Source organism: Salvelinus alpinus, chromosome 2, assembly GCF_045679555.1.
Source record: "Salvelinus alpinus chromosome 2, SLU_Salpinus.1, whole genome shotgun sequence".
In the NCBI taxonomy this organism is placed as follows: domain Eukaryota; kingdom Metazoa; phylum Chordata; class Actinopteri; order Salmoniformes; family Salmonidae; genus Salvelinus; species Salvelinus alpinus.
Window position 1 is genome coordinate 101,186,999 of NC_092087.1, and position 26,195 is coordinate 101,213,193.

General features: G+C 43.3%; 2 protein-coding genes across 3 annotated transcripts; both read right to left on the bottom strand.

Moving 5' to 3' along the window:
- Positions 1-77: 77 nt before the first annotated feature.
- LOC139547340 (gastrula zinc finger protein XlCGF17.1-like) lies at positions 78-13,751 on the bottom strand. 2 transcript variants are annotated; one of them, XM_071356351.1, is made up of 2 exons: positions 13,303-13,751; positions 78-3,641 (listed from the first exon to the last, which is right to left on the bottom strand). In XM_071356351.1, exons 1-2 carry the CDS (start codon positions 13,481-13,483, stop codon positions 2,989-2,991), a joined length of 834 nt encoding a protein of 277 aa, XP_071212452.1. In that variant the 5' UTR covers positions 13,484-13,751; the 3' UTR covers positions 78-2,988. The 2 variants fall into 2 exon arrangements, with proteins under 2 accessions (XP_071212452.1, XP_071212451.1); XM_071356350.1 differs by having other exon boundaries at positions 78-3,644; positions 13,303-13,750.
- A 2,457-nt stretch (positions 13,752-16,208) lies between these two features.
- Positions 16,209-19,950, bottom strand: LOC139547124 (zinc finger protein 180-like). The gene is made up of 2 exons (XM_071356158.1): positions 19,336-19,950; positions 16,209-17,389 (listed from the first exon to the last, which is right to left on the bottom strand). Exons 1-2 carry the CDS (start codon positions 19,673-19,675, stop codon positions 16,587-16,589), a joined length of 1,143 nt encoding a protein of 380 aa, XP_071212259.1. The 5' UTR covers positions 19,676-19,950; the 3' UTR covers positions 16,209-16,586.
- Positions 19,951-26,195: the final 6,245 nt, after the last annotated feature.

The window sequence follows — 26,195 nt, forward strand, 5'->3', positions numbered from 1 at the left end:
TGGGTCAATGTGCTGAGGTACCAGGTAGTTGAGGTGATTGAGGTAATATGTACAGTCAAAAGTTTGGACTCACCTACTCATACAAAGCTTTTTCTTTATTTTTTACATTGTAGAATAATTGTGAAGACATCAGAACTATGAAATAACACATATGGAATCATGTACTAACCAAAAAAAAGTGTTAAACAAATCAAGTAGCCACCTTTTTCCTTGATGACAGCTTTGCACACTCTTTGCCCTCCTCTCAACCAGATTCACCTGGAATGCTTTTTCACCTGGAATGCTTTTTCAAATTCCAGGTGAATACATAAAATATTGAATGTATTTTTCCAGATAAAAATATGTTGCATTAATCAAATCCTTTTTACAATCAGCACCAGAGTTCTCTGACATGGTGGAATAATGCTAATGTGAACATTCATGTGGTGGTGAATGTTTTTCATGTCAACATCTTATCAATGTCATCAGAACAACATCATTGAATTTTTATACTCCTTTTAACTTGGCCTAGTACACAAATTAACTCAATGACAAAATTCAAGAGGTTTCAAGGTTAGAATCAAGGTCCCATGAGGCTCAGTTGGTAGATCATGGCGCTTGCAACGCCCGGGTTGTGAGTTCGATTCCCACGGGGGACCAGTACAAAAATGTACGCACTCAGTACTGTAAGTCGATCTGGATACCGCCCCAATAGATCCACAGATGATGCAATCGCCATCACACTGCCTTATCCCATCTGGACAAGAGGAATACCTACGTCAGAATGCTGTTTCATTGACTATAGCTCAGCATTCAACACCATAGTACCCTCCAAGCTCATCACTAAGCTTGAGGGCCCTGGGTCTGTACCCCGCCCTGTGCAACTAGGTTCTGGACTTCCTGACAGGCCGCCCCCAGGTGGTGAAGGTAGGAAACAACACCTCCACTGCTGATCCTCAACACAGGGGCCACACAAGGGTGCTTGCTCAGCACCCTCCTGTACTCCCTGTTCACCCATGACTGCGTGGCCACGCACACCTCTAACTCAAATCATCAAGTTTGCAGACAACACAACAGTAGTAGGCCTGATTCCCGGTACAATGACGAGACAGCCTACAGGGAGGGAGTGAGGGCCCTGGCGGAGTGGTGCCAGGAAAATAACCTCTCCCTCAACGTCAACAAAACACAGCGTGGTGAAGGCACAGCAGCGCCTCTTCAACCTCAGGAGGCTGAAGAAATTCGGCTTGACCCCTAAGACCCTCAAACTTTTACAGATGCACCATTGAGAGCATCCTGTCTTTAGCACCGCCTGGTACGGCAACTGCACTGCCCGCAACCGCAGAGCTCTTTAGAGGGTGGTATGGTCTACCCAACGCATCACAGGGGAAACACTGCCTGCCCTCCAGGACACCTACAGCACCCGATGTCACAAGAAGGCCAAAAAGATCAACCACCCGAGCCACTGCCTGTTCACCCCGCTATCATCCAGAATGTCGATGTCAGTACAGATGCATCAAAGCTGGGACCGAGAGACTGAAAAACAGCTTCTATCTCAAGGCCATCAGACTGTTAAATAGCCATCACTAGCCGGCTACCACCCAGCACCTTAGAGGCTGCTGCCCTATGTACATAGACATGGAATCACTGGCCACTTTAATAATGTTTACATACTGCTTTACTCATCTCATATGTATATACTGTATTCAATTCTACTGTATTTAGTCAATGCCACTGACATTGCTAGTCCTAATATTTATATATTCCATTCTTTTAGATATGTGTATTGATGTGAATTGTTAGATACTACTGCACTGTTGGAGCTAGAAACACAAGCATTTTGCTACACCCACAATAACATCTGTTAAATATGTGTATGTGACTAATAAAATGTGATTTGATAAGCATCTGCTGAATGACAAACATGTGAAATGTAAAAATGTACATTACATTTTTTATTTTATTGAATTTGAAAATTCATACAATCTACCTGCAGTGAAGCCACTCAATATTTACATTGCATTTAGTCATCTAGCAGCCAATCCCATCCAAAGTGACCCACAACAGTAACTAGGGTCAAGCGCCACACCAAGGGGCAAATCGACAGATCTCACACCCAGTCGAATCGGGGACCCAAACCAGCGACCTCTCGGGCTACCGGCCCAAGGTCCCAAACGCCAGGCCACCAACCATCTAAGACCCACACACAGCCCCCCCCCCCCAAAACCTCTCAACATCCTGGTACTCAAATGAAACTGGTATACTTACCTATTGATGCTATTTTTGTTTCTCCACCAGTTTTGATCCTGATCTAATAATTTACACTTTGCAATATCCAAATCATGCATCAAATCAAATGTCTTTAGTAATATCCAAATCATATCCAAGAGGTTTCAAGGTTAGAATCTAGAAATGCACATTCTATTAATCTATATAATAATTTACATTATTAAATACCAATATTCAAATCGATACTTCATAATCAAAATACATATTTAAAAAATATATATTTTGATTTGAGATATTATCATGTCTTAAAGAAAAACAAAAGTAACCCTGTTTTTATGTGGCATAAACCAAAACACAATTTCTTAAGTCAAAAATATAAGTCAGAACACAGCACCTGTATTCTCTCATGTGATTTCAGGTCCTCTGACAGGGAAAATGTATTTCCACAATGAGAAGATTGGAAAGGCTTCTCTCCATAGTGTCTTCTTTCATGCACTTTCAGGTTCCCTGCATTTCTAAAACTCTTTCCAAACTGGGAGCAGTGGAAAGGCATCTCTCCTGTGTGTGTCATCTCATGCATTTTCAAGTTCCCTAACTAGGTAAAAGTTTTCCACAGTGTGTGTCCACTCATGTGATTTCAGGTAGCCTAGCTGGGTAAATCTATTTCCACAGTCTGAGCAGTGGTAGGGCTTCTCCCCCATGTGTGTTCTCTCATGCGTTTTCAGATTCCCTAACCAAGTAAACCTCTCCGCACTGGGAGCAGTGGAAAGGCATCTCTCCTTCTCACGTGTGTGTCATTTCATGCGTTTTCAAGGTCCCCAAGTGGGTAAAACTTTTTCCACACTGGGAGCAGCTGAAAGGCTTCCCTCCTGTGTGTGTCATCTCATGCATTTTCAGGTTCCATGAATGGGTAAAACTTTTCCCACACAAGGAGCATTGGAATGGTTGTTCTCCTGGGTGTATTCTCTCGTGATCTTTCAGATGCGCTGACTGAATAAATCTCTTTCCACATTGGGCACATTGGAAACGCCTCTCTACTAAGTGTGTTCTCTCATGTTTTTTCAGGTCCCCAGATGAGAAAAATTCATTTCCACACTGGGAGCATAGATATGGCTTCTTTCCAGTGTGTGTTCTTTCATGCAGTTTTAGATTGCCTGAGTGTCCAAAACCCTTTCCACACTGGGAGCATAGATATGGCTTCTCTCCAGTGTGTGTTCTTTCATGCACTTTTAGATGCCCTGAGAGTCTAAAACCCTTTCCACACTGGGAGCATTGATATGGCTTCTCTCCTGTATGTATCATCTCATGCGTTTTCAGATTCCCTGCGTGTCTAAAACACTTTCCACACTGGGAGCAGTGGTGTGGTCTTGCTGGTTTGGTCTTCTGTGGGTCTGGTTTCCCTGAAGGACTTTTCCCGTGAGAGTCTGGTCTTTCACCTGCTGAAGACAAACAGAATATTTGGTTAAACAGAGAGACCTGAAAGAAAGCTCTACATCAGTGGTTCCTAAATGTTTTATAGTCCCGGACCCCTTCAAACATTCAACCTCTAGCTGCGAACCCCCTCTTAGCACTAGGGTCAGCACACTCTCAAATGTTTTTCCAAACTCTCAAATCATTGTAAGCCTGCCACACACACACACTTAAACACTTAACACATTTAAACACAAGAACGAGTTTGTCGCAACCCGGCTCGTGGGAAGTGAAAAAGAGCTGTTATAGTACCAGGGCACAAATAATCATAAAAAACGTATTTGTATAACTCACCACAGGTTAATGAGAAGGGTGTGCACATAACTCTGCAATGTTGTATTGGAGAGAGTCTCAGTCTTAAAAATCATTTTCCACACAGTCTGTGTCTGTATTTAGTTCTCATGCTCGTGAGGGCCAAGAATCCACTCTCACATAGGTACGTGGTTGCAAAGGGCATCAGCGTCTTAACAGTGCGGTTTGTCTAGGCAGGATACTCTGAGCGCAGCCCAATCCAGAAATCTGGCAGTGGCTTCTGATTAAATAAAATTTTCACAGAACCGCTTGTTGCAATTTCGATGAGGCTCTTTCGTTCAGATATCGGTAAGGTAGGGCATGAAAGGGATAACGAATCCAGTTGTTTGTGTCATCCGTTAATTGCGTAACCCAACTCACCTCAGGTGCTTCGCTATATCACATTTGACATTGTCCGTAAGCTTGAGTTCATTTGCACACAAAGAAAAATATTATACAATGATGGAAAGACCTGTGTGTTGTCCTTGTTAATACAGACAGAGGAGAGCTCCAACTTCTTAATCAAAGCCTCAATTTTGTCCCGCACATTGAATATAGTTGCGGAGAGTCCCTGTAATCCTAGATTCAGATCATTCAGGCGAGAAAAAACGTCACCCAGATAGGCCAGTCGTGTGGGAAGCTCATCATCATGCAGGCAGTCAGACAAGTGAAAATGATGGTCAGGAAAGAAGTTTAAGCTCGTCCCCCAATATAAAAAAAAATGTGTCAATACTTTGCCCCTTGATAACCAGCACACTTCTGTATGTTGTGAAAGCGTTACATGGTCGCTGCCCATATCATTGCATAGCCTTGTTTTAACAAAGTGAACCATTTTCACTGTAATGTCCAAAACGTCTTTCAAGCGGTCAGGCATTCCTTTGGCAGCAGGAGCCTCTCGGTGGATGCTGCAGTGTACCCAAGTGGCGTCGGGAGCAACTGCTTGCACACGCGTTACCACTCCACTATGTCTTCCTGTCATGGCTTTTGCGCCATCAGTACAGATAGCAACACATCTTGACCACCAAAGTCCATTTGATGTCACAAAGCTGTCCAGTACTTTTAAAATATCCTCTCCTGTTGTCCTGGTTTCCAGTGGTTTGCAGAAGAGGATGTCTTCCTTAATTGACCCCCATAAACATAACGAACATATATCAGGAGCTATGCCAGGCCCGCCACGTCTGTTAACTCATCCAGCTGTAACGCATAGAATTCACTGGGTTGTATGCGAAGCAGTAATTGTTTCAAAACATCTCCTGCCATGTCACTGATGCATCGTGAAACAGTGTTGTTTGATGAAGGCATTGTCTGTATGTTTTTTTGGGCCTTTTCCCCCAGCATTCCCCCAGCCATATCCGCGTGGCAGCAGGAAGAATGAAGTCCTCCACAATAGTATGGGGCTTGCCTGTCCTAGCCACTCGGTAGCTCACCATATAAGACGCTTCTAGCCCCTTCTTATTAAATGGTACCTGTTGCTTTTATACATGTCTTACTACTCGAAAGTCATCTTAATTCTGGCTCAAAAAACTCCCATGGCTTATTTTTCAAACTGGCATGTTTAGTTTCTAAATGTCTGTGCAAGAGTGAAGGTTTCATCGAGTTGTGAAAGTGTTATGTGCAAAAGTACTGACTGAGGAAAGGCACTACTCCCAATATAAGTGAACCCCAAATCAATGTAGTTATCATATTTGCACCTCTTCGATGGTCCAACGTCCCCGTCTATTCGGTGCTTTCCCGGGTACGGGGACAGTAGCTCTTCAGCTGATTCTAGCATTGGATGTGCTCAGGGAAGCAGAACAACTTGTGTCGTTGACAGGTGTAGTACTGCTGGTAGTAGCAGTACTACCAGTCGAGCTGGTTTGTGTCTCTATGGACGAGGGCCTTACTTGAACCATTTCTCAATTTTCGAGCAAACGGAATGAGCAGCAGCTACGTTTGGCTACATGCGGACCGTTAGTGGAATTCCCGCGAGAGAGTAACGGTTAATATGATTGGATGTTAATTATTTGACTAGGCTACCTGTATTTTACATTGTGTTGTTATTTCGCTGAACACTAGATGGTTTAATTTTATTTTTGGTAGTGAAACGAGACTACTAAGGCGATAAAAAAATTATAACTCACCCAAATCTATAGCCCCGTTGGAAAATATAAATGGACTGCTTGAAAATGTGAAGATATATATATATATATATATACAGTTTTACCATGTAGAGCAGTTATTCCCCCAGGGGTATGCGCAATGCCGTCGGGGGTACGCCAAATAAAAATGCGATTCACATTTTTATATATGTGTGTATATACAGTGGGGAGAACAAGTATTTGATACACTGCCGATTTTGCAGGTTTTCCTACTTACAAAGCATGTAGAGGTCTGTAATTTTTATCATAGGTACACTTCAACTGTGAGAGACGGAATCTAAAACAAAAATCCAGAAAATCACATTGTATGATTTTTAAATAATTAATTTGCATTTTATTGCATGACATAAGTATTTGATCTCCTACCAACCAGTAAGAATTCCGGCTCTCACAGACCTGTTAGTTTTTCTTTAAGAAGCCCTCCTGTTCTCCACTCATTACCTGTATTAACTGCACCTGTTTGAACTCGTTACCTGTATAAAAGACACCTGTCCACACACAATCAAACAGATTCCAACCTCTCCACAATGGCCAAGACCAGAGAGCTGTGTAAGGACATCAGGGATAAAATTGTAGACCTGCACAAGGCTGGGATGGGCTACAGGACAATAGGCAAGCAGCTTGGTGAGAAGGAAACAACTGTTGGCGCAATTATTAGAAAATGGAAGAAGTTCAAGATGACGGTCAATCACCCTCGGTCTGGGGCTCCATGCAAGATTTCACCTCGTGGGGCATCAATGATCATGAGGAAGGTGAGGGATCAGCCCAGAACTACACGGCAGGACCTGGTCAATGACCTGAAGAGAGCTGGGACCACAGTCTCAAAGAAAACCATTAGTAACACACTACGCCGTCATGGATTAAAATCCTGCAGCGCACGCAAGGTCCCCCTGCTTAAGCCAGTGCATGTCCAGGCCTGTCTGAAGTTTGCCAATGACCATCTGGATGATCCAGAGGAGGAATTGGAGAAGGTCATGTGGTCTGATGAGACAAAAATAGAGCTTTTTGGTCTAACTCCACTCGCCGTGTTTGGAGGAAGAAGAAGTATGAGTACAACCCCAAGAACACCATCCCAACCGTGAAGCATGGAGGTGGAAACATCATTCTTTGGGGATGCTTTTCTGCAAAGGGGACAGGACGACTGCACCGTATTGAGGGGAGGATGGATGGGGCCATGTATCGCGAGATCTTGGCCAACAACCTCCTTCCCTCAGTAAGAGCATTGAAGATGGGTCGTGGCTGGGTCTTTCAGCATGACAACGACACGAAGCACACAGCCATGGCAACTAAGGAGTGGCTCCGTAAGAAGCATCTCAAGGTCCTGGAGTGGCCTAGCCAGTCTCCAGACCTGAACCCAATAGAAAATCTCTGGAGGGAGCCGAAAGTCCGTATTGCCCAGCGACAGCCCCGAAACCTGAAGGATCTGGAGAAGGTCTGTATGGAGGAGTGGGCCAAAATCCCTGCTGCAGTGTGTGCAAACCTAGTCAAGAACTACAGGAAACGTATGATCTCTGTAATTGCAAACAAAGGTTTCTGTACCAAATATTAAGTTCTGCTTTTCTGATGTATCAAATACTTATGTCATGCAATAAAATGCAAATTAATTACTTAAAAATCATACAATGTGATTTTCTGGATTTTTGTTTTAGATTCCTTCTCTCACAGTTGAAGTGTACCTATGATAAAAATTACAGACCTCTACATGCTTTGTAAGTAGGAAAACCTGCAAAATTGTCAGTGTATCAAATACTTGTTCTCCCCACTGTACGTGTGTATATATGTGTGTATATATGTATATATATACACACATATATTAATTTGGCGTACCCCCGACGGCATTGCGCATACCCCTGAGGGAATAACTGCTCTACATGATAAAACTGTCTTTCTACAAGGTTTAATCTACAAGGTTTAATAAAATGATTCATCTTCAAGACCCTGGTGCTTGGTTACGGAGCAGTAAAGGGAACTGCTCCTCCTCCCTCCAATACCTTGACTTTGTTGTCCTTAAGCCATTTTGCCACAACTTTGGGCGTCTGCTAAATGACTCAGTACCGTAAGTCTTTCTGGATAAGAGCATCGGCTAAATGACTCTGTACCGTAAGTCTTTCTGGATAAGAGTGTCTGCTAAATGACTCACTACTGTAAGTCTCTCTGGATAAGAGCGTCTGCTAAATGACTCACTACTGTAAGTCTCTCTGGATAAGAGCGTCTGCTAAATGACTCACTACTGTAAGTCTCTCTGGATAAGAGCGTCTGCTAAATGACTCAGTACTGTAAGTCTCTCTGGATAAGAGCGTCTGCTAAATGACTCACTACTGTAAGTCTCTCTGGATAAGAGCGTCTGCTAAATGACTCACTACTGTAAGTCTCTCTGGATAAGAGCGTCTGCTAAATGACTCACTACTGTAAGTCTCTCTGGATAAGAGCGTCTGCTAAATGACTCACTACTGTAAGTCTCTCTGGATAAGAGCGTCTGCTAAATGACTCACTACTGTAAGTCTCTCTGGATAAGAGCGTCTGCTAAATGACTCACTACTGTAAGTCTCTCTGGATAAGAGCGTCTGCTAAATGACTCACTACTGTAAGTCTCTCTGGATAAGAGCGTCTGCTAAATGACTCACTACTGTAAGTCTCTCTGGATAAGAGCGTCTGCTAAATGACTCACTACTGTAAGTCTCTCTGGATAAGAGCGTCTGCTAAATGACTCACTACTGTAAGTATCTGGATAAGAGCGTCTGCTAAATGACTCACTACTGTAAGTCTCTGGATAAGAGCGTCTGCTAAATGACTCACTACTGTAAGTCTCTCTGGATAAGAGCGTCTGCTAAATGACTCACTACTGTAAGTCTCTCTGGATAAGAGCGTCTGCTAAATGACTCACTACTGTAAGTCTCTCTGGATAAGAGCGTCTGCTAAATGACTCACTACTGTAAGTCTCTCTGGATAAGAGCGTCTGCTAAATGACTCAGTACTGTAAGTCTCTGGATAAGAGAGTCTGCTAAATGACTCACTACTGTAAGTCTCTCTGGATAAGAGTGTCTGCTAAATGACTCAGTACCGTAAGTCTCTCTGGATAAGACTGTCTGCTAAATGGCTGAAATGTAAATGTTGAACAGCAGAGTGCGTCATCACAGAGTGGCTGTAGTGTTAAAGTGATAATACCAAATGCCAACCTCTCCTGTTATTGTAATGGTGAGAGGTTAGCATGTCTTGGGGGGGATTATATATAATGCTAACCTCCCCTGTTATTGTAATGGTGAGAGGTTAGCATGTCTTGGGGGTATGATATATATAATGCTAACCTCTCCTGTTATTGTAATGGTGAGAGGTTAACATGTCTTGGGGGTATGATATACAGTGGAGCAAAAAAGTATTTAGTCAGCCACCAATTGTGCAAGTTCTCCCACTTGAAAATTACAGGCCTCTCTCATCTTTTTATGATAGGTACACTTCAACTATGACAGACAAAATGAGGGGGAAAAAATCCAGAAAATCACATTGTAGGATTTTTTATGAATTTATTTGCAAATTATGGTGGAAAATAAGTATTTGGTCAATAACAAAAGTTTCTCAATACTTTGTTATATACCCTTTGTTGGCAATGACAGAGGTCAAACGTTTTCTGTAAGTCTTCATACAGGCTGGGCTGAGACATGAAACAGATAGCTGGGAGGGCATACAGGCTACCTGAGACATGAAACCGATAGCTGGGAGGGCATACAGGCTGGGCTGAGACATGAAACCGATAGCTGGGAGGGCATACAGGCTGGGCTGAGACATGAAACCGATAGCTGGGAGGGCATACAGGCTACCTGAGACATGAAACCGATAGCTGGGAGGGCATACAGGCTACCTGAGACATGAAACCGATAGCTGGGAGGGCATACAGGATACCTGAGACATGAAACCGATAGCTGGGAGGGCATACAGGCTACCTGAGACATGAAACCGATAGCTGGGAGGGCATACAGGCTACCTGAGACATGAAACCGATAGCTGGGAGGGCATACAGGCTACCTGAGACATGAAACCGATAGCTGGGAGGGCATACAGGCTACCTGAGACATGAAACCGATAGCTGGGAGGGAATACAGGCTACCTGAGACATGAAACAGATAGCTGGGAGGGCATACAGGCTGGGCTGAGACATGAAACCGATAGCTGGGAGGGCCTACAGGCTGGGCTGAGACATGAAACCGATAGCTGGGAGGGCATACAGGCTACCTGAGACATGAAACAGATAGCTGGGAGGGCATACAGGCTGGGCTGAGACATGAAACCGATAGCTGGGAGGGCATACAGGCTACCTGAGACATGAAACCGATAGCTGGGAGGGCATACAGGCTACCTGAGACATGAAACCGATAGCTGGGAGGGCATACAGGCTGGGCTGAGACATGAAACAGATAGCTGGGAGGGCATACAGGCTACCTGAGACATGAAACCGATAGCTGGGAGGGCATACAGGCTACCTGAGACATGAAACAGATAGCTGGGAGGGCATACAGGCTGGGCTGAGACATGAAACCGATAGCTGGCAGGGCACACAGGCTGGGCTGAGACATGAAACCGATAGCTGGGAGGGAATACAATCTACCTGAGACATGAAACCGATAGCTGGGAAGGCATACAGGCTACCTGAGACATGAAACCGATAGCTGGGAGGGCATACAGGCTACCTGAGACATGAAACAGATAGCTGGGAGGGCATACAGGCTGGGCTGAGACATGAAACAGATAGCTGGGAGGGCATACAGGCTGGGCTGAGACATGAAACAGATAGCTGGGAGGGCATACAGGCTGGGCTGAGACATGAAACCGATAGCTGGGAGGGCCTACAGGCTGGGCTGAGACATGAAACCGATAGCTGGGAGGGCCTACAGGCTGGGCTGAGACATGAAACCGATAGCTGGGAGGGCCTACAGGCTGGGCTGAGACATGAAACCGATAGCTGGGAGGGCCTACAGGCTGGGCTGAGACATGAAACAGATAGCTGGGAGGGCATACAGGCTGGGCTGAGACATGAAACCGATAGCTGGCAGGGCACACAGGCTGGGCTGAGACATGAAACCGATAGCTGGGAGGGCATACAGGCTGGGCTGAGACATGAAACAGATAGCTGGGAGGGCATACAGGCTGGGCTGAGACATGAAACCGATAGCTGGGAGGGCATACAGGCTGGGCTGAGACATGAAACAGATAGCTGGGAGGGCATACAGGCTGGGCTGAGACATGAAACAGATAGCTGGGAGGGCATACAGGCTGGGCTGAGACATGAAACCGATAGCTGGGAGGGAATACAATCTACCTGAGACATGAAACAGATAGCTGGGAGGGCATACAGGCTGGGCTGAGACATGAAACCGATAGCTGGGAGGGCATACAGGCTGGGCTGAGACATGAAACCGATAGCTGGGAGGGCATACAGGCTGGGCTGAGACATGAAACTGATAGCTGGGAGGGCACACAGGCTGTCGCAAATGTATTAATGAACGATTTGCCTAAATGGGTACTGGAAACACTTCAACCTCTACATTCTCATGAGACACCGTGTTTTTACGAAAATGCATTTTATTTTAGGTGTGATGTCATTACGTTTAAAAAAATTACAAATAATAAAAAAATCGACAGGAGATAGTCGGAAAATAGCAGGCAACTGTCACATCTATTTTCTAGTGAGATTCGAACCTATGATCTCATGTTCTCTACCCATAGAATTAGTCCAATGCGCCACCAGGGTGGAGCTAGAACACAACGTTTTACATTTTTATTATTTTAAAACTCAATCAAAGCTGTAACCTTTAGTCTATCCAATCAGACCCCATTTCCAAGGAAACAAGCACTCATTAAATCAGGTGTGGCCAACACACCTGAACACTTAACAAGATACAGGGTAGAGAAAGTTGATGACCCTGAGAACAGAATGTATGTTTTTTGAATGTTATTTGTTGTTTTTATTATTTGAATGTTATTTGTTGTTTTTAAATGGACATTTTTCTTAATGTTCTGAGAAATTAACTTTATAATTCAGGGCCTTCGGGAAGTATTTAGACCTTGACTTTTTCCACATTTTGTTATGTAACAGGCTTATTCTAAAATGAATTTAATTAATGTTTTTCCATCAATCAGGTACCCTAGTGTTTAGAGCATTGTGCCAGTAACCGAAAGGTTGCTAGATCGAAACCCCGAACTGACAAGGTAAAAATCTGTCCTTCTGCCCCTGAACAAGGCAGTTAACCCACTGTTCCTAGGCCGTCATTGTAAATAAGAATTTGTTTTTAACTGACTTGCCTGGTTAAATATCCATAATGACAAAGTGAAAATGGTTTTAGATTTTTATGTAAATTATTATTTTTAAATCAAATACAGAAATACCTTATTTACATAAGTATTCAGACCTTTTGCTATGAAAATGGTCAATTGAGCTCAAGTGCATCGTGTTTCCATTGATCATCCTTGAGATGTTTGTACAACTTGATTGGAGTCCTCGATTAGGCTGATATCTTGTTTAATGAGTTTTTGTAAACAAACTCTGTATAGTTGGAAAACCTGGTTAAAACAAATGTTTTATCTGATGGATGGTGAGGAACCCTAACCCAATCTACCTACCTCATCCCCATATTGTTTTTATTTACTTTACTGGTCTTATGCACACCAGTATCACTACTTACACACCATCATCTGCTCATCTATCACTCCTCATGCCATTTACACACACTGTATATAGACTTTATTTTTTCCCCCTATCGTGTTATTGACTGTACGCTTGTTTATTCCATGTGTAACTCTGTGTTGTTTCTGTCGCACTGCTTTGCTTTATCTTGGTCAGGTTACAGTTGTAAATGAGAACTTGTTCTCAACTAGCTTACCTGGTTAAATAAAGGCGAAATAAAAAATAGAATTTGAGAGTGGTTACATACATACCGGTGTCTCCAGCCCCCATCCCTTAGCTGTTTACCAAAACAAGCTTTGGGCCAGTAACTGAAACGTCGCTGGTTCGAATCCCTGAGCCAACTAGGTGCGACATCTGTCGATGTGCTCTTGAGCAAGTCACTTAACCATAATTGCTCCTGTCAGTCGTTCTGGATAATAGCGTCGGCTAAATAAATGACTACAATGTTTTTTTTAAGTGTCATGGCGGCCATTTTGTTGTTGTTTGACAAGGTTTTGCTCCTGTTTTTAAAATAGTACTCACTGGTGTTAATCAGATCTCCAGTCTCGTCCTCTTTCACTCTGGAAGCTTCTTCGTTGCCTTTCACTGTGACATCCTCCTCTTCCTCTTCTTCTTTCACGACAACATTAAGCCACAGACCCTGTTTCTCGGTCCAGCAGACATCCTCTTCTTTAGCAGGCGGGGAGTACCTTGGTGAGCTCATGGTCAGGGATTTTAGCTAGCTAGTTAGCATAAGCGACTAGCCCTGTGCTAAGTTAGCTAACAACGTAAATACGGAGGGGAATTGGTTAACTAGTAGATACGACAGACGTGTGTTTAAAACACAATGAAAACGTCTAAAGAGCTCCAATGTTTCGGCTATGTTGGCTAGCAAGATACCGAGGTGGCTGATTAGCTGTTGTTGAAGAAGCGTCCCGTCCACTAGATTTAATGCCACGTCACACTCTGGCAGCATCGCCTGTAAAACGAATATCGCCATCTGCTGACTGGAGTGGGACGGGTAATGCAGTTTAAGGAAATATTTATAAAAATTTTCATGTTGGTCTTTTGACCAATCACATGTAAAATTTTAACATTAGATATTTTTCAGAGCTGATCCGTTAGGTCCCCACAAAAATATCTGAAATGGTCTGCCTTTGTAAACAGCCTACTGCTCCTGCATGGTGTAACAATACATCATGTAGATGTATATAATGAACAGACTAGGTCTATACTGCTCCTACATGGTGTAACAATACATCATGTAGATGTATATAATGAACAGACTAGGTCTATACTGCTCCTACATGGTGTAACAATACATCATGTAGATGTATATAATGAACAGACTAGGTCTATGCTGCTCCTACATGGTGTAACAATACATACAGCTCTAGGAAAAATTAAGAGGCCACTGCAAAATTATCAGTTTCTCTGGTTTTACTATTTATAGGTATGCGTTTGGGTAAAATGAACATTTTTGTTTTATTCTATAAACTACTGACAACATTTCTCCCAAATTCCAAGTAAAAATATTCTCATTTAGAGCATTTATTTGCAGAAAATGACAACTGGTCAAAATAACAAAAAATATGCAGTGTTGTCAGACCTCGAATAATGCAAAGAAAATAAGTTCATATTAATTTTTAAACAACACAGTACTAATGTTTACTTAGGAAGAGTTCGGAATTCAATATTTGGTGGAATAACCCTGATTTTCAATCACAGCTTACATGCGTCTTGGCATGCTCTCCACCAGTCTTTCACATTGATGTTGGGTGACTTTATGCCACTCCTGGCGTAAAAATTCAAGCAGCTCGGCTTTGTTTGATGGCGTGTGACCATCCATCTTCCTCTTGATCACATTCCAGAGGTTTTCAATGGGGTTCAGGTCTGGAGATTGGGCTGGCCATGACAGGGTCTTGATCTGGTGGTCCTCCATCCACACCTTGATTGACCTGGCTGTGTGGCATGGAGCGTTGTCCTGCTGGAAAAAAAACTATCCTCAGAGTTGGGGAACATTGTCAGAGCAGAAGGAAGCAAGTTTTCTTCCAGGACAACCTTGTACGTGGCCTGATTCATGCGTCCTTCACAAAGACAAATCTGTCTGATTCCAGCCTTGCTGAACCACCCCCAGATCATCACCGATCCTCCACCAAATTTCACAGTGGGTGTGAGACCTGGAGAGTACAAGCCAAATTTCACGTGGGTGTGAGGCCTACAAGCCAGTGTCTCGCACCCACTGTGAAATGTTGTGGAGGATCAGTGATGACCTGTGGGTGCTTCTGCAAGGCCATTGAAATTGAACTTCAGTTCATGAAAAAAAAACTAGCTGGGTTACGTGTTGTGAAGCTAGCCACAACAGTGGAATTTGCGGTTTGCCTTCAAGATAAAAGTCCCTCGTTGAAAGTGACGCAGAAGGTTACAATTGGTGGAATCATGCCATATTTAGACTAGATAATGTTAAACAAGGTTGGATTGCGGATCAATGAAATGGGGTATCAGTCGACTCAGTATCCAAATACTTTTTTTCCTCAGACTCCAACATCCACGTTGCATTGTTTTTCCTATGGAATAGTGTTCCAATACACATAGGTTGACAATAAATGTGGCTCAATTCACAGTGGTTTGAGTCCCGCAATAAGAGCTAAGACACTAATGTTCTCTCGGTGTCATTGAGTTGACTGATACCCCATGTCATTGATCCACAATCCATAGGTAAGGCTGTAAAGTGAAATAAGTATGCCCCCAATGCAATTCTAAAGTCTAATACATCCAGTGTGATTAAAAACAGATTTTTGTCAAATTAACAAATTTTCTTTTGTTGATTTTATATAAACAACATTCCAACCTCGTTTAGCATGAGCTATTCACTTATGGCATAATTCCACTATTTGTATTCATTTGATTCACTGTCAATTACATACTTTTATTTTGAAGGCTAACCGCAAAGTCCACTATTGTGGCTAATGCTTATTGTGGCTAGCTTCACATAGATGGGTCCGACCATTAATCAAATATCGGGTTATTTTAGATGATGACACCTAGCTATATAGTTAGCTAACTGTAGCTACTGAAACAGATTGTTGTTTTGCTATGTATTTGGGGAAGAACATTGTTTGCATCCATCAGCTAGCTAGCTTTTTTTAATGACCAGCACTGTAGGTGCGCACGAGGCAACTTTACCAGCATCATAGCATACGTATCGATGAAACGTTTTGACATATGAAATACAAGTGATCATGTAATCAATGTGTAATAATAACTACGTAAAAAAAGGTATGAACGCGTTAAATTATTATGTGACGTGCAGTCATATTCAGGTCCTGATTGGTCAACAAGCTTATTTGACACATCAAATAGTGTTATTTGACGTGTATCTTTTTTGACACGCAAAGACCCAAATGGTGTTCCACATCCCCAACACACACAGAAAAACAGAGCCAGAGTAAAAAATAAAGACTATTTAATCACAGAGTGTGTGTACATAATCTACATAAAAACGGACACACTCCATATTCAATTCATATCTTGGGATTTTAAAACATAAAACATACAAATGTGTATTTGAGTAGGTTTTCTCCAATTTGATTTCATATGGAAATAAGAGCGTAAACAAAACCACAAAGCACCAATTTTCAGTAAAAGATGAGACAAGTGTGGGAGCAATGTGTGTGTTACCTCATGAATTGTAAGTATGTGAAAAATCATTGTCCACACTGGGAGCATAGGTAAGGCTTCTCCCCTGAGTGTGTTACCTCAAGGTCTTTCAGGTGCCTAAACTGGGTAAATATCTTTCTACACTGGGAGCATTCGTAACATTTCTCTCATGTGTGGATCCTTTCATGTGATTTCAGTTGCCTTAACCAGGTAAATTTAATTCCACACTGGGAGCACTGGAAAGGCTTTTCCCCAGTGTGTCTTTGCTCATGATTCTTCAGGAAGCCTGATGAGGTAAAATTCTTTCCACACTGGGAGCAGGGATGGGGCTCTTCTTCTTTGTGTGTCCTCTCATGTGATTTCAGGTTACCTAACCGGTTAAAACTCTTTCCACACTGGGAACATTGGAAAGGCTTTTCGCCTGTGTGTATTCTATCATGTATCTTCAGGCTCCCGAACTGGGTAAAACTCTTTCCACACTGGGAACATTGGTAGGGCTTCTCTCCGGTGTGTGTTCTCTCATGCTCTTTCAGTTGCCTTACCCAGCTGAAACGCTTTTCACAATGGAAACAGTGGAAAGGCTTTTCCCCTGTGTGTACTCTTTGATGTTCCTTCAGGTTACTTAACCGCTTAAAAGTATTACCACATTGAGGGCATTTGTGAGGCTTATCTCCTGTGTGTATTCTCTCATGTGATTTCAGGCAACTTAACTGTGAACATCTCTTTCCACACTGAGAGCATTTGTAAGGCTTCTCTCCAGTGTGTATTCTATTGTGTATTTTCAGGCTCCCTAACTGGGTAAAACTCTTTCCACACTGAGAACATTGGTAGGGCTTCTCTCCAGTGTGTATTCTTTCATGCACCTTCAGTGTCCGTAATTGGGTAAAACTCTTTCCACAGTGGGAACAGTGGTGTCGTCTTGCTGGTTCAGACGTCTCTTGCTCTGGTTCTTCTGAGTCTGGTCTCTCTCCTACCAAAGACAAACCGTGTGTTTAATTTAACAGTGAGATCAGGGGTCGTATTCACTAGAAACTAAAAGGTGTTCACTAATGAATACGACCTTGAATGAAACCTTCACATGATACAACTGTCTTCCTTGTATGTTTAATTCAAATCAGATCCTTCAATAACCTGAGGCCAAGTATCATATGTGTTTTTCTGGTGCTCATTATGATAAATTAGAAAAAGTTGCCAGAAATCAGACAATAGAAATGTGGAGTCAATTAGGCTCCAATTGTTTTATAGGTTCTCATTGGTCAGCATTTGTCTAATAATTTCACAAGCCCTGAATTCATTAGATTAGCATTTGTTCTACTGTCTTTCGATGTCCACAATCCTTAATTAAACACAGTCCTCGATTAACACAGTCCCTGATTAACACAATCCTAGTCATATAAGCAGCATCTTTAGATCTCTTTCTAAGTTCCTGACGGAGGTCAGGAGGAGGGTCTGAGGAGGGTCTGACCCGGTACTAGATGGGTGTACCTAATAAATTGGCCGATGAGTGTCTCTTAATTGTTAATGTTCTCTCTAAATAAGCTTTGTTGTACAATTAAACAGGTCAAATACACTGCATTTCAAACAGTCATCAATAATCTAATGAATTCAGGGCTTGTGAAATTATACCTAGGCTAAATATATGCCTTCCACAACCATAAGTTTAAATAGTTTAACCTGCTTTTATGCAATAATCTCAATTGAAGAAAAATAAATACTACAGGACTATTCAAGACACAGACACCCTTCTCATCTTACAAAAAAATGAGTACTGCCATGTATGAGAAATTCATTTCAGCATATATATATAAAGAAACATGAAATATATATATATATAGAGAGAGAGAGAGAGAATCTTAGCCAGAACACATCATTTTTCAAGATATCAACAATTGTTTATGGATGTTAGGAATCTCATAGCGCTGAAAAAGTAAACTGAAAGGAGAGAAACCAATATAAACCATGTAAAAACCTCGATGAAAGTTATCTTTACAGATAAAGTTTTAATATGATCTGATGTATGCTGCAGGTTTTACAAAAACATTTCCTCTCCCAGTCACTCCCTCCTTCCTATCTTTACAAGACTGTAGAACACACAAACAAAACTCAAGACACTTCAATGTGGCCTGTACTGCTTCATTAACATCTTCTTAAACTAATACTGGAGGAAAGCTGTGAGTGGAAAAAACAAGCTCTCTGAGCCCTTACTAAAAGCCATGAAATATGATTGACTGAAAATTATTTTATTTAGACTTGGCCTCTTACTACGTAATGTCAAAATTCAGGCAATTTCCTGCCTGAATGTTTCAAATAAAGCCTGAACTCCAAAATATAGACCTTAAAAGGGTTGATTTTGCCACTGAGGCTCTGCAGCTACTTCCCCAGAGTCAGACGAACTTGTGGAAACCATTCGTATGTCTCTGTGTCCTGTATGAAGAAAGTTAGAGGTAGTTTTGCGAGCCAATGCTAACTAAGCCTTAGACTTCCAGTCATTGTGCTATAGGTATCTGCTAGCATATACCCATAGACTTCCAGTCATTGTGCTATAGGTATCTGCTAGCATATACCCATAGACTTCCAGTCATTGTGCTATAGGTATCTGCTAGCATATACCCATAGACTTCCAGTCATTGTGCTATAGGTATCTGCTAGCATATACCCATAGACTTCCAGTCATTTTGTTAACGCTCGTTAGCAATCTCCCCAAAAAGCTTGTCCATTTCATGTAACATCCATAAAGCTTCTATTTGTTTTATTTCTCCAACATGGCAATATTTAGAAGTCAGATTTCCTGGAATCGCACATAACTTCAGTAGAATGACTCTTTAAAATCACATCAGTTCAACATAAATAAATATTCAGGGACATCAGTTCAACAACTCCAGAGTTTGTGCCCCATTTTTTAAAGACAGTACTTACTGGTGTTAATCAGATCTCCATTCTGCTCTTCTTCCTCCTCCAATGTGACAGTGATCTCCCCCTCCTCCTTCACTCCAAAAACGTCTTCCTCTTCTTTCACCGTGCCAGTCGTCTCCTCTTTCACTGTAAAAACTGCACCCTCTTGTTTAACTTCCGCCTCCTCTTTCACTGAAACGTCTTCCTCTTTCACTGTAACAGCCTCAACCTCCACTTCTTGTTTAACTGTGACAGACTCCTCTTCCTTCTCCTCTTTCACGAGAGCTTCTTTCTCCGTACAGTAGTCTTCCTCTTTAGTAGGGGGGTAGTAGCTTTTTGAACTCATCGTCGGGGATGTTAGCATTAGCGATTAGCCTAGTGCTACTGCTACCTTAACCAGACAGCTAGTTGACGTACATACGATATTAAAAGGGGTAACTAGTAGATACGACAGAAATGTGTTTAAAACCCAGTGGCTAATAATCACCGAAAGCGTATAAAGAGCTCACATGTTCCGCTACGTCGGCTAGCAAAGCTACCGAGGTCGCTGTTGTGGTTGTTGAAGAAACTTCCCGTCCATTAGATTATACGTCACAATGGCAGCATTGCCTGAAAGACGCCATTCGTCATCTGCTGACTAGAGTGGGTGACGCAGTTTAGGAAATTAATATCATGTAGATGTATTTAATGAACAAACTAGGTCTATAGTGCTCCTACATGGTGTAACAATACATCATGTAGATGTATATAATGAACAGACTAGGTCTATAGTGCTCCTACGTGGTGTTATAATACATCAGTGTATTCGGAAAGTATTCAGACTCCTTGACTTTTTCCACATTTTCTTACGTTACAGCCTTATTCTAAAATGGATTAAATATTTTTTCCCCCTCATCAATCTACACACAATACCCCATAATGACAAAGCGAAAACAGGTTTTTAGAAATGTTTGATGACAGATTTGCACACTCTTGGCATTCTCTCAACCAGCTTCATGAGGTAGTCACCTGGAATGCATTTCAATTAACACGTGTGTCTGTGTGAAATACTTTCTTACATACATTGGCTATTACAAAACAATTTCACAAGGTCGCACAGCAAAATATTTAGGAGCATATGTGACCAAAATGGTCTCACTGCTAGATGAGCTGCTATACGTTTTGCAAATATGGGTCAATGGATAAATACTGATTGATCAGATTGTAGTCTAATCCACTCATTGAATCTGAATCTCCCTCTCTTACCCAGAATGGCCTTATAAAGACATGCTGGCATTTTAAACATGTGTACTTACCTGGAATTAACTTTTAAAAACATGAATGGCTTTTAAAACATATACTTACCTGGAATGGCCTTTTAAAACATATACTTACCTGGAATGGCCTTTTAAAAACCTCAACCAATACTTACCTGTTCTGGAAAGGACCTGACCTGTGCGTAACCTTCTCTGCCCGCTCCTGTTGGACAAAGAAAAACAGCTCATTACAACAACAACCACTCATCCAACTACTTATTCACAGCCACAAAGCACTACACCAGACCCCCCCCTCGCCACCCTACCCCTAAACTAGGTGCAAATACTGTACCCAACCCTACCGCTAAACCCTTACACTAAACTGGGTTCATATCCTGTAACCAACCCTACACCTAAACTTATTTCAAATCCTGTACCCAACCCTACCCCTAAACCCTTACACTAAACTGGGTTCATATCCTGTAACCAACCCTACCCCTAAACTTATTTGTAATCCTGTACCCAAACCTACCCCTAAACCCTTACACTAAAATGGGTTCATATCCTGTAACCGAAAAGAGCTTCTTATGACCTATGATCCTATGACTGAAAAGAGCTTCTGGACATCAGAACTTGTGATTACTCACCTCAAATTGGAATAAGAGTTCTTCTTCAATGAGTCGAATGGGAGGGATATACTACTACAGACACCCGACCAGGCCCAGATCCCTGTGATTTGCTGGAAAAGGAAACCGAGGTTTCGCGGAAAGAGATCAGGGTGCCTTGTGAGGATCAGGCGATTAGTGGCTAATCTACCCTTGCCTTCCAGCCTGCTAGCTAACGTTCAATCGCTGGAAAAGAAATGGGACAAACTGAAAGCACGTATATCCTACCAACAGGACATTAAAATCTACAAAATCTGATGTTTCACCGAGACGTGGCTGAACGACGACATTAAGAACATACAACTGATGGGTTATACACTCTGTCGGCAGGACAGAACAGCAGTCTCTGGTAAGACACGGGGCGGGGGCCTATATATTTGTAAACAATAGCTGGTGCTCGATATCTAAGGAAGTCTCAAGGTTTTGCTCACCTGAGGTAGAGTATCTTATGATAAGCTGTAGACCACACTATCTACCTAGAGAGTTTTCATCTGTATTTTTTGTAGCTGTCTACATACCACCACAGACCGAGGCTGGCACTAAAACCGCACTCAATGAGCTGTACTCCGCCATAAGCAAACAGGAAAACGCTCATCCAGAGGCGGCGCTCCGAGGGGCCGGGGACTTTAATGCAGGGAAACTTAAATCAGTTTTACCTAATTTCTATCAGCACGTTAAATGTGCAACCAGAGGGAAAATATTCTAGACCACCTATATTCCACACACAGAGACGCGTACAAAGCTCTCCCTCGCCCTCCATTTGGCAAATGTGACCATAACTCTATCCTCCTGATTCCTGCTTACAAGCAAAAAATAAAGCAGGAAGCACCAGTGACTCGGTCAATAAGAAAGTGGTCAGATGAAGCAGATGCTAAACTACAGGACTGTTTTGCTGGCACAGACTGGAATATATTCCGGGATTCTTCCAATGGCATTGAGCAGTACACTACATCAGTCACTGGCTTTATCAATGAGTGCATCGAGGACGTCGTCCCCACAGTGACTGTACGTACATACCCCAACCAGAAGCTATGGATTACAGGTGTAACGACCTGGGTGTCGGGGGGGGTGCGAAGTCAAACGCAGGAAACAGCAGAGCTTCAATAAGTTGAGTCTTTAATCCCCAACTGTCCAACACAATGTCCAACACGGACGAACTGGGTGAACATACACGGTTCGGTCCAACGACACGAGCCACAATCCCAGTCCACAAATACAATCTCCACTCCCGAAATCCAAAAGGTTACAAAGTAATAATCCCGCACAAAGACGCCTACGGGCTGGCTGACAAATAAAGCCATACTAATTACCCACTTAACTGAACACAGGTGTAACAAATAAACACATAAGGAGGGGGAGGAAAAAGAGTCAGTGGCAGCTAGTAGGCCGGTGACGACGACCGCCGAGCGCCACCCGAACGGGAAGGAGAGCCTGCCTCGGTTGAAGTCGTGACAACAGGCAACATTCACACTGAGCTAAAGGGAGCGGGATTCTAACTCGGAAGCTTATAAGAAATCCCACTATGCCCTCTGACGAACCATCAAACAGGCAAAGCGTCAATACAGAACTAAGATCGAATCGTACTACACCAGCTCTGATGCTCGTCGGATGTGGCAGGGCTTGCAAACTATTACAGACTACAAAGGGAAGCACAGCCGAGAGCTGCCCAGCGACACGAGCCTACCAGATGAGCTAAATCATTTCTATGCTCGCTTCCAGGCAAGTAACACTGAAACATGCATGAGAGCATCAGATGTTCCGGACGACTGTCTGATCACGCTCTACTCAGCCGATGTACGACCTTTAAACAGGTCAACATTCACAAGGCCGTTGGGCCAGATTACCAGGATGTGTACTCTAAGCATGCGCTGACCAAGTGGCTAGTGTCTTCACTGACATTTTCAACCTCTCCCTGTAATACCAATATGTTTCAAGCAGACCACCATAGTCCCTGTGCTCAAGAACACTAAGGTAACCTGCCTAAATGACTACCGACCCGTAGCACTCACGTCTGTACCCATGAAATGCTTTGAAATTCTGGTCATGTCTCACATCAACACCATTATCGCAGAAACCCTAGACCCACTCCAATTTGCATACCGCACCAACAGATCCACAGATGATGCAATCTATATTGCACTCCACACTGTCCTTTCCCACCTGGACAAAAGGAATACCTACGTGATAATGTTATTCATTGACTACAGCTCAGCGTTCAACACCATAGTGCCCTCAAAGCTCATCACTAAGGGACGAAACACCTCCCTCTGCAACTGGATCCTGGACTTCCTGACGGGCCGCCCCCAGGTGGTAAAGGTAGGTAACAACACATCCGCCAAGCTGATCCTCAACATGGGGGCCCCTCAGGGGTGCGTGCTCAGTCCCCTCCTGTACTCCCTGTTCACTCATGACTGCACGGACAGGCACAACTCTCTCATGACTGCACGGACAGGCACAAATCATTCAATTTGCTGATGACACAAAAGTGGTAGGCCTGATCACCGAAAACAATGAGACATCCTATAGGGAGGAGGTCAGAGACCTGACCGTGTGGTGCCAGGACAACAACTTCTCCCTCAACGTGATCCAGACAAAGGAGATGATTGTGGACTACAGGAAAAGGAGGACCGAGCACGCCCCCATTCTCATTGACAGGGCTATAGTGGAGCAGGTTGAGAGCTTCAAGTTCCTTGGCGTCCACATCACCAACGAACTAACATGGTCCAAGCACACCAAGACAGTCGTGAAGTGGGCACGACAAAACCTATTCCCCCTCAGGAGACTGAATAGATTTGGCATGGGTCCTCAGATCCTCAAAAGGTTTTACAGCTGCACCATCAATGGCATCCTGACGGGTTGCACCACTGCCTGATATGGCAACTGCTCGGCCTCCGACCGCAAGGCACTATAGAGGGTAGTGCGTACGGCCCAGTACATCACCGGGGCCAAGCTTCCTGCCATCCAGGACCTCTATACCAGGCGGTGTCAGAGGAAGGCCCTAAAAATTGTCAAAGACTCCAGCCACCCTAGTCATAGACTGTTCTCTCTGCTACCGCACGGCAAGTGGTACCGGAGCGCCAAGTCTAGGTCCAAGAGGCTTCTAAACAGCTTCTACCCCCAAGCCATAAGCCTCCTGAACAGCTAATCAAATAGCTACCCAGACTATTTGCATGCCCCCCCCCCCTCTTTTTTGCTGCTGCTACTCTCTGTTATTATCTATGCATAGTCACTTTAATAACTCTACCTACATGTACATATTACCTCAATTACCTGCCCCCACACATTGACTCTGTACCAGTACCCCCAGTAAATAGCCCCACATTTGTTATTTACTGCTGCTCTTTAATTATTTGTTATTCTTATCTCTTAAAGGTATTTCTTAAAGGTATTTCTTATCTCTTTAAAAGGTATTTTCTTAAAACTGCATTGTTGGTTAAGGGCTTGTAAGCACTTCACTTCACAGAAATACCTGTTGTATTTGGCACATGTGACAAATAACATTTGATTTGTAACCAACCGTACCCCTAAACTAGGTTCATATCCTGTACCCAATCCTACCCCTAAACCAGGTTCATATCCTGTACCCAATCCTACCCCTAAACCCTTACACTAAACCGGGTTCATATCCTGTATCCAGCCCTACCCCTAATAAAATGTGATTTGTATCCAACCCTACCCCTACACCAGGTTCATATCCTGTATCCAACCCTAAACCAGGTTCATATCCTGTATCCAACCCTACCCCCTAAACCATTGTATCCAACCCTACCCCTACACCAGGTTCATATCCTGTATCCAACCCTAAACCAGGTTCATATCCTGTATCCAACCCTACCCCCTAAACCAGGTTCATATCCTTTATCCAACCCTACCCCTAAACCAGGTTCATATCCTGTATCCAACCCTACCAATAAACCAGGTTCATATCCTGTATCCAACCCTACCCCCTAAACCATGTTCATATCCTGTATCCAATCCTACCCCTAAACCAGGTTCATATCCTGTATCCAACCCTACCCCTAAACCAGGTTCATATCCTGTACCCAACCCTACCCCTAAACCAGGTTCATATCCTGTATCAAACCCTACCCCCTAAACCAGGTTCATATCCTGTATCCAACCCGACCACTAAACCAGGTTCATATCCTGTATCCAATCCTACCCCTAAACCAGGTTCATATCCTGTATCAAACCCTACCCCCTAAACCAGGTTCATATCCTGTACCCAACCCTACCGCTAAACCAGGTTCATATCCTGTATCCAACCCAACCCCCTAAACCAGGTTCATATCCTGTATCCAACCCTACCCCTAAACCAGGTTCATATCCTGTATCAAACCCTACCCCCTAAACCAGGTTCATATCCTGTATCCAATCCTACCCCTAAACCAGGTGCATATCCTGTATCCAACCCTACCCCCTAAACCATGTTCATATCCTGTACCCAACCCTACCACTAAACCAGGTTCATATCCTGTACCCAACCCTACCCCTAAACCAGGTTCATATCCTGTACCCAACCCTACCCCCTAAACCAGGTTCATATCCTGTACCCAACCCTACCCCTAAACCAGGTTCATATCCTGTACCCAACCCTACCCCCTAAACCAGGTTCATATCCTGTATCCAACCCTACCCCCTAAACCAGGTTCATATCCTGTACCCAACCCTACCGCTAAACCAGGTTCATATCCTGTATCCAACCCTACCGCTAAACCAGGTTCATATCCTGTATCCAACCCTACCCCTAAACCAGGTTCATATCCTGTATCCAACCCTACCCCTAAACCAGGTTCATATCCTGTATCCAACCCTACCCCCTAAACCAGGTTCATATCCTGTACCCAACCCTACCCCTAAACCAGGTTCATATCCTGTATCCAATCCTACCCCCTAAACCAGGTTCATATCCTGTATCCAACCCTACCCCCTAAACCAGGTTCATATCCTGTATCCAATCCTACCCCCTCTTTATTTTTATTAT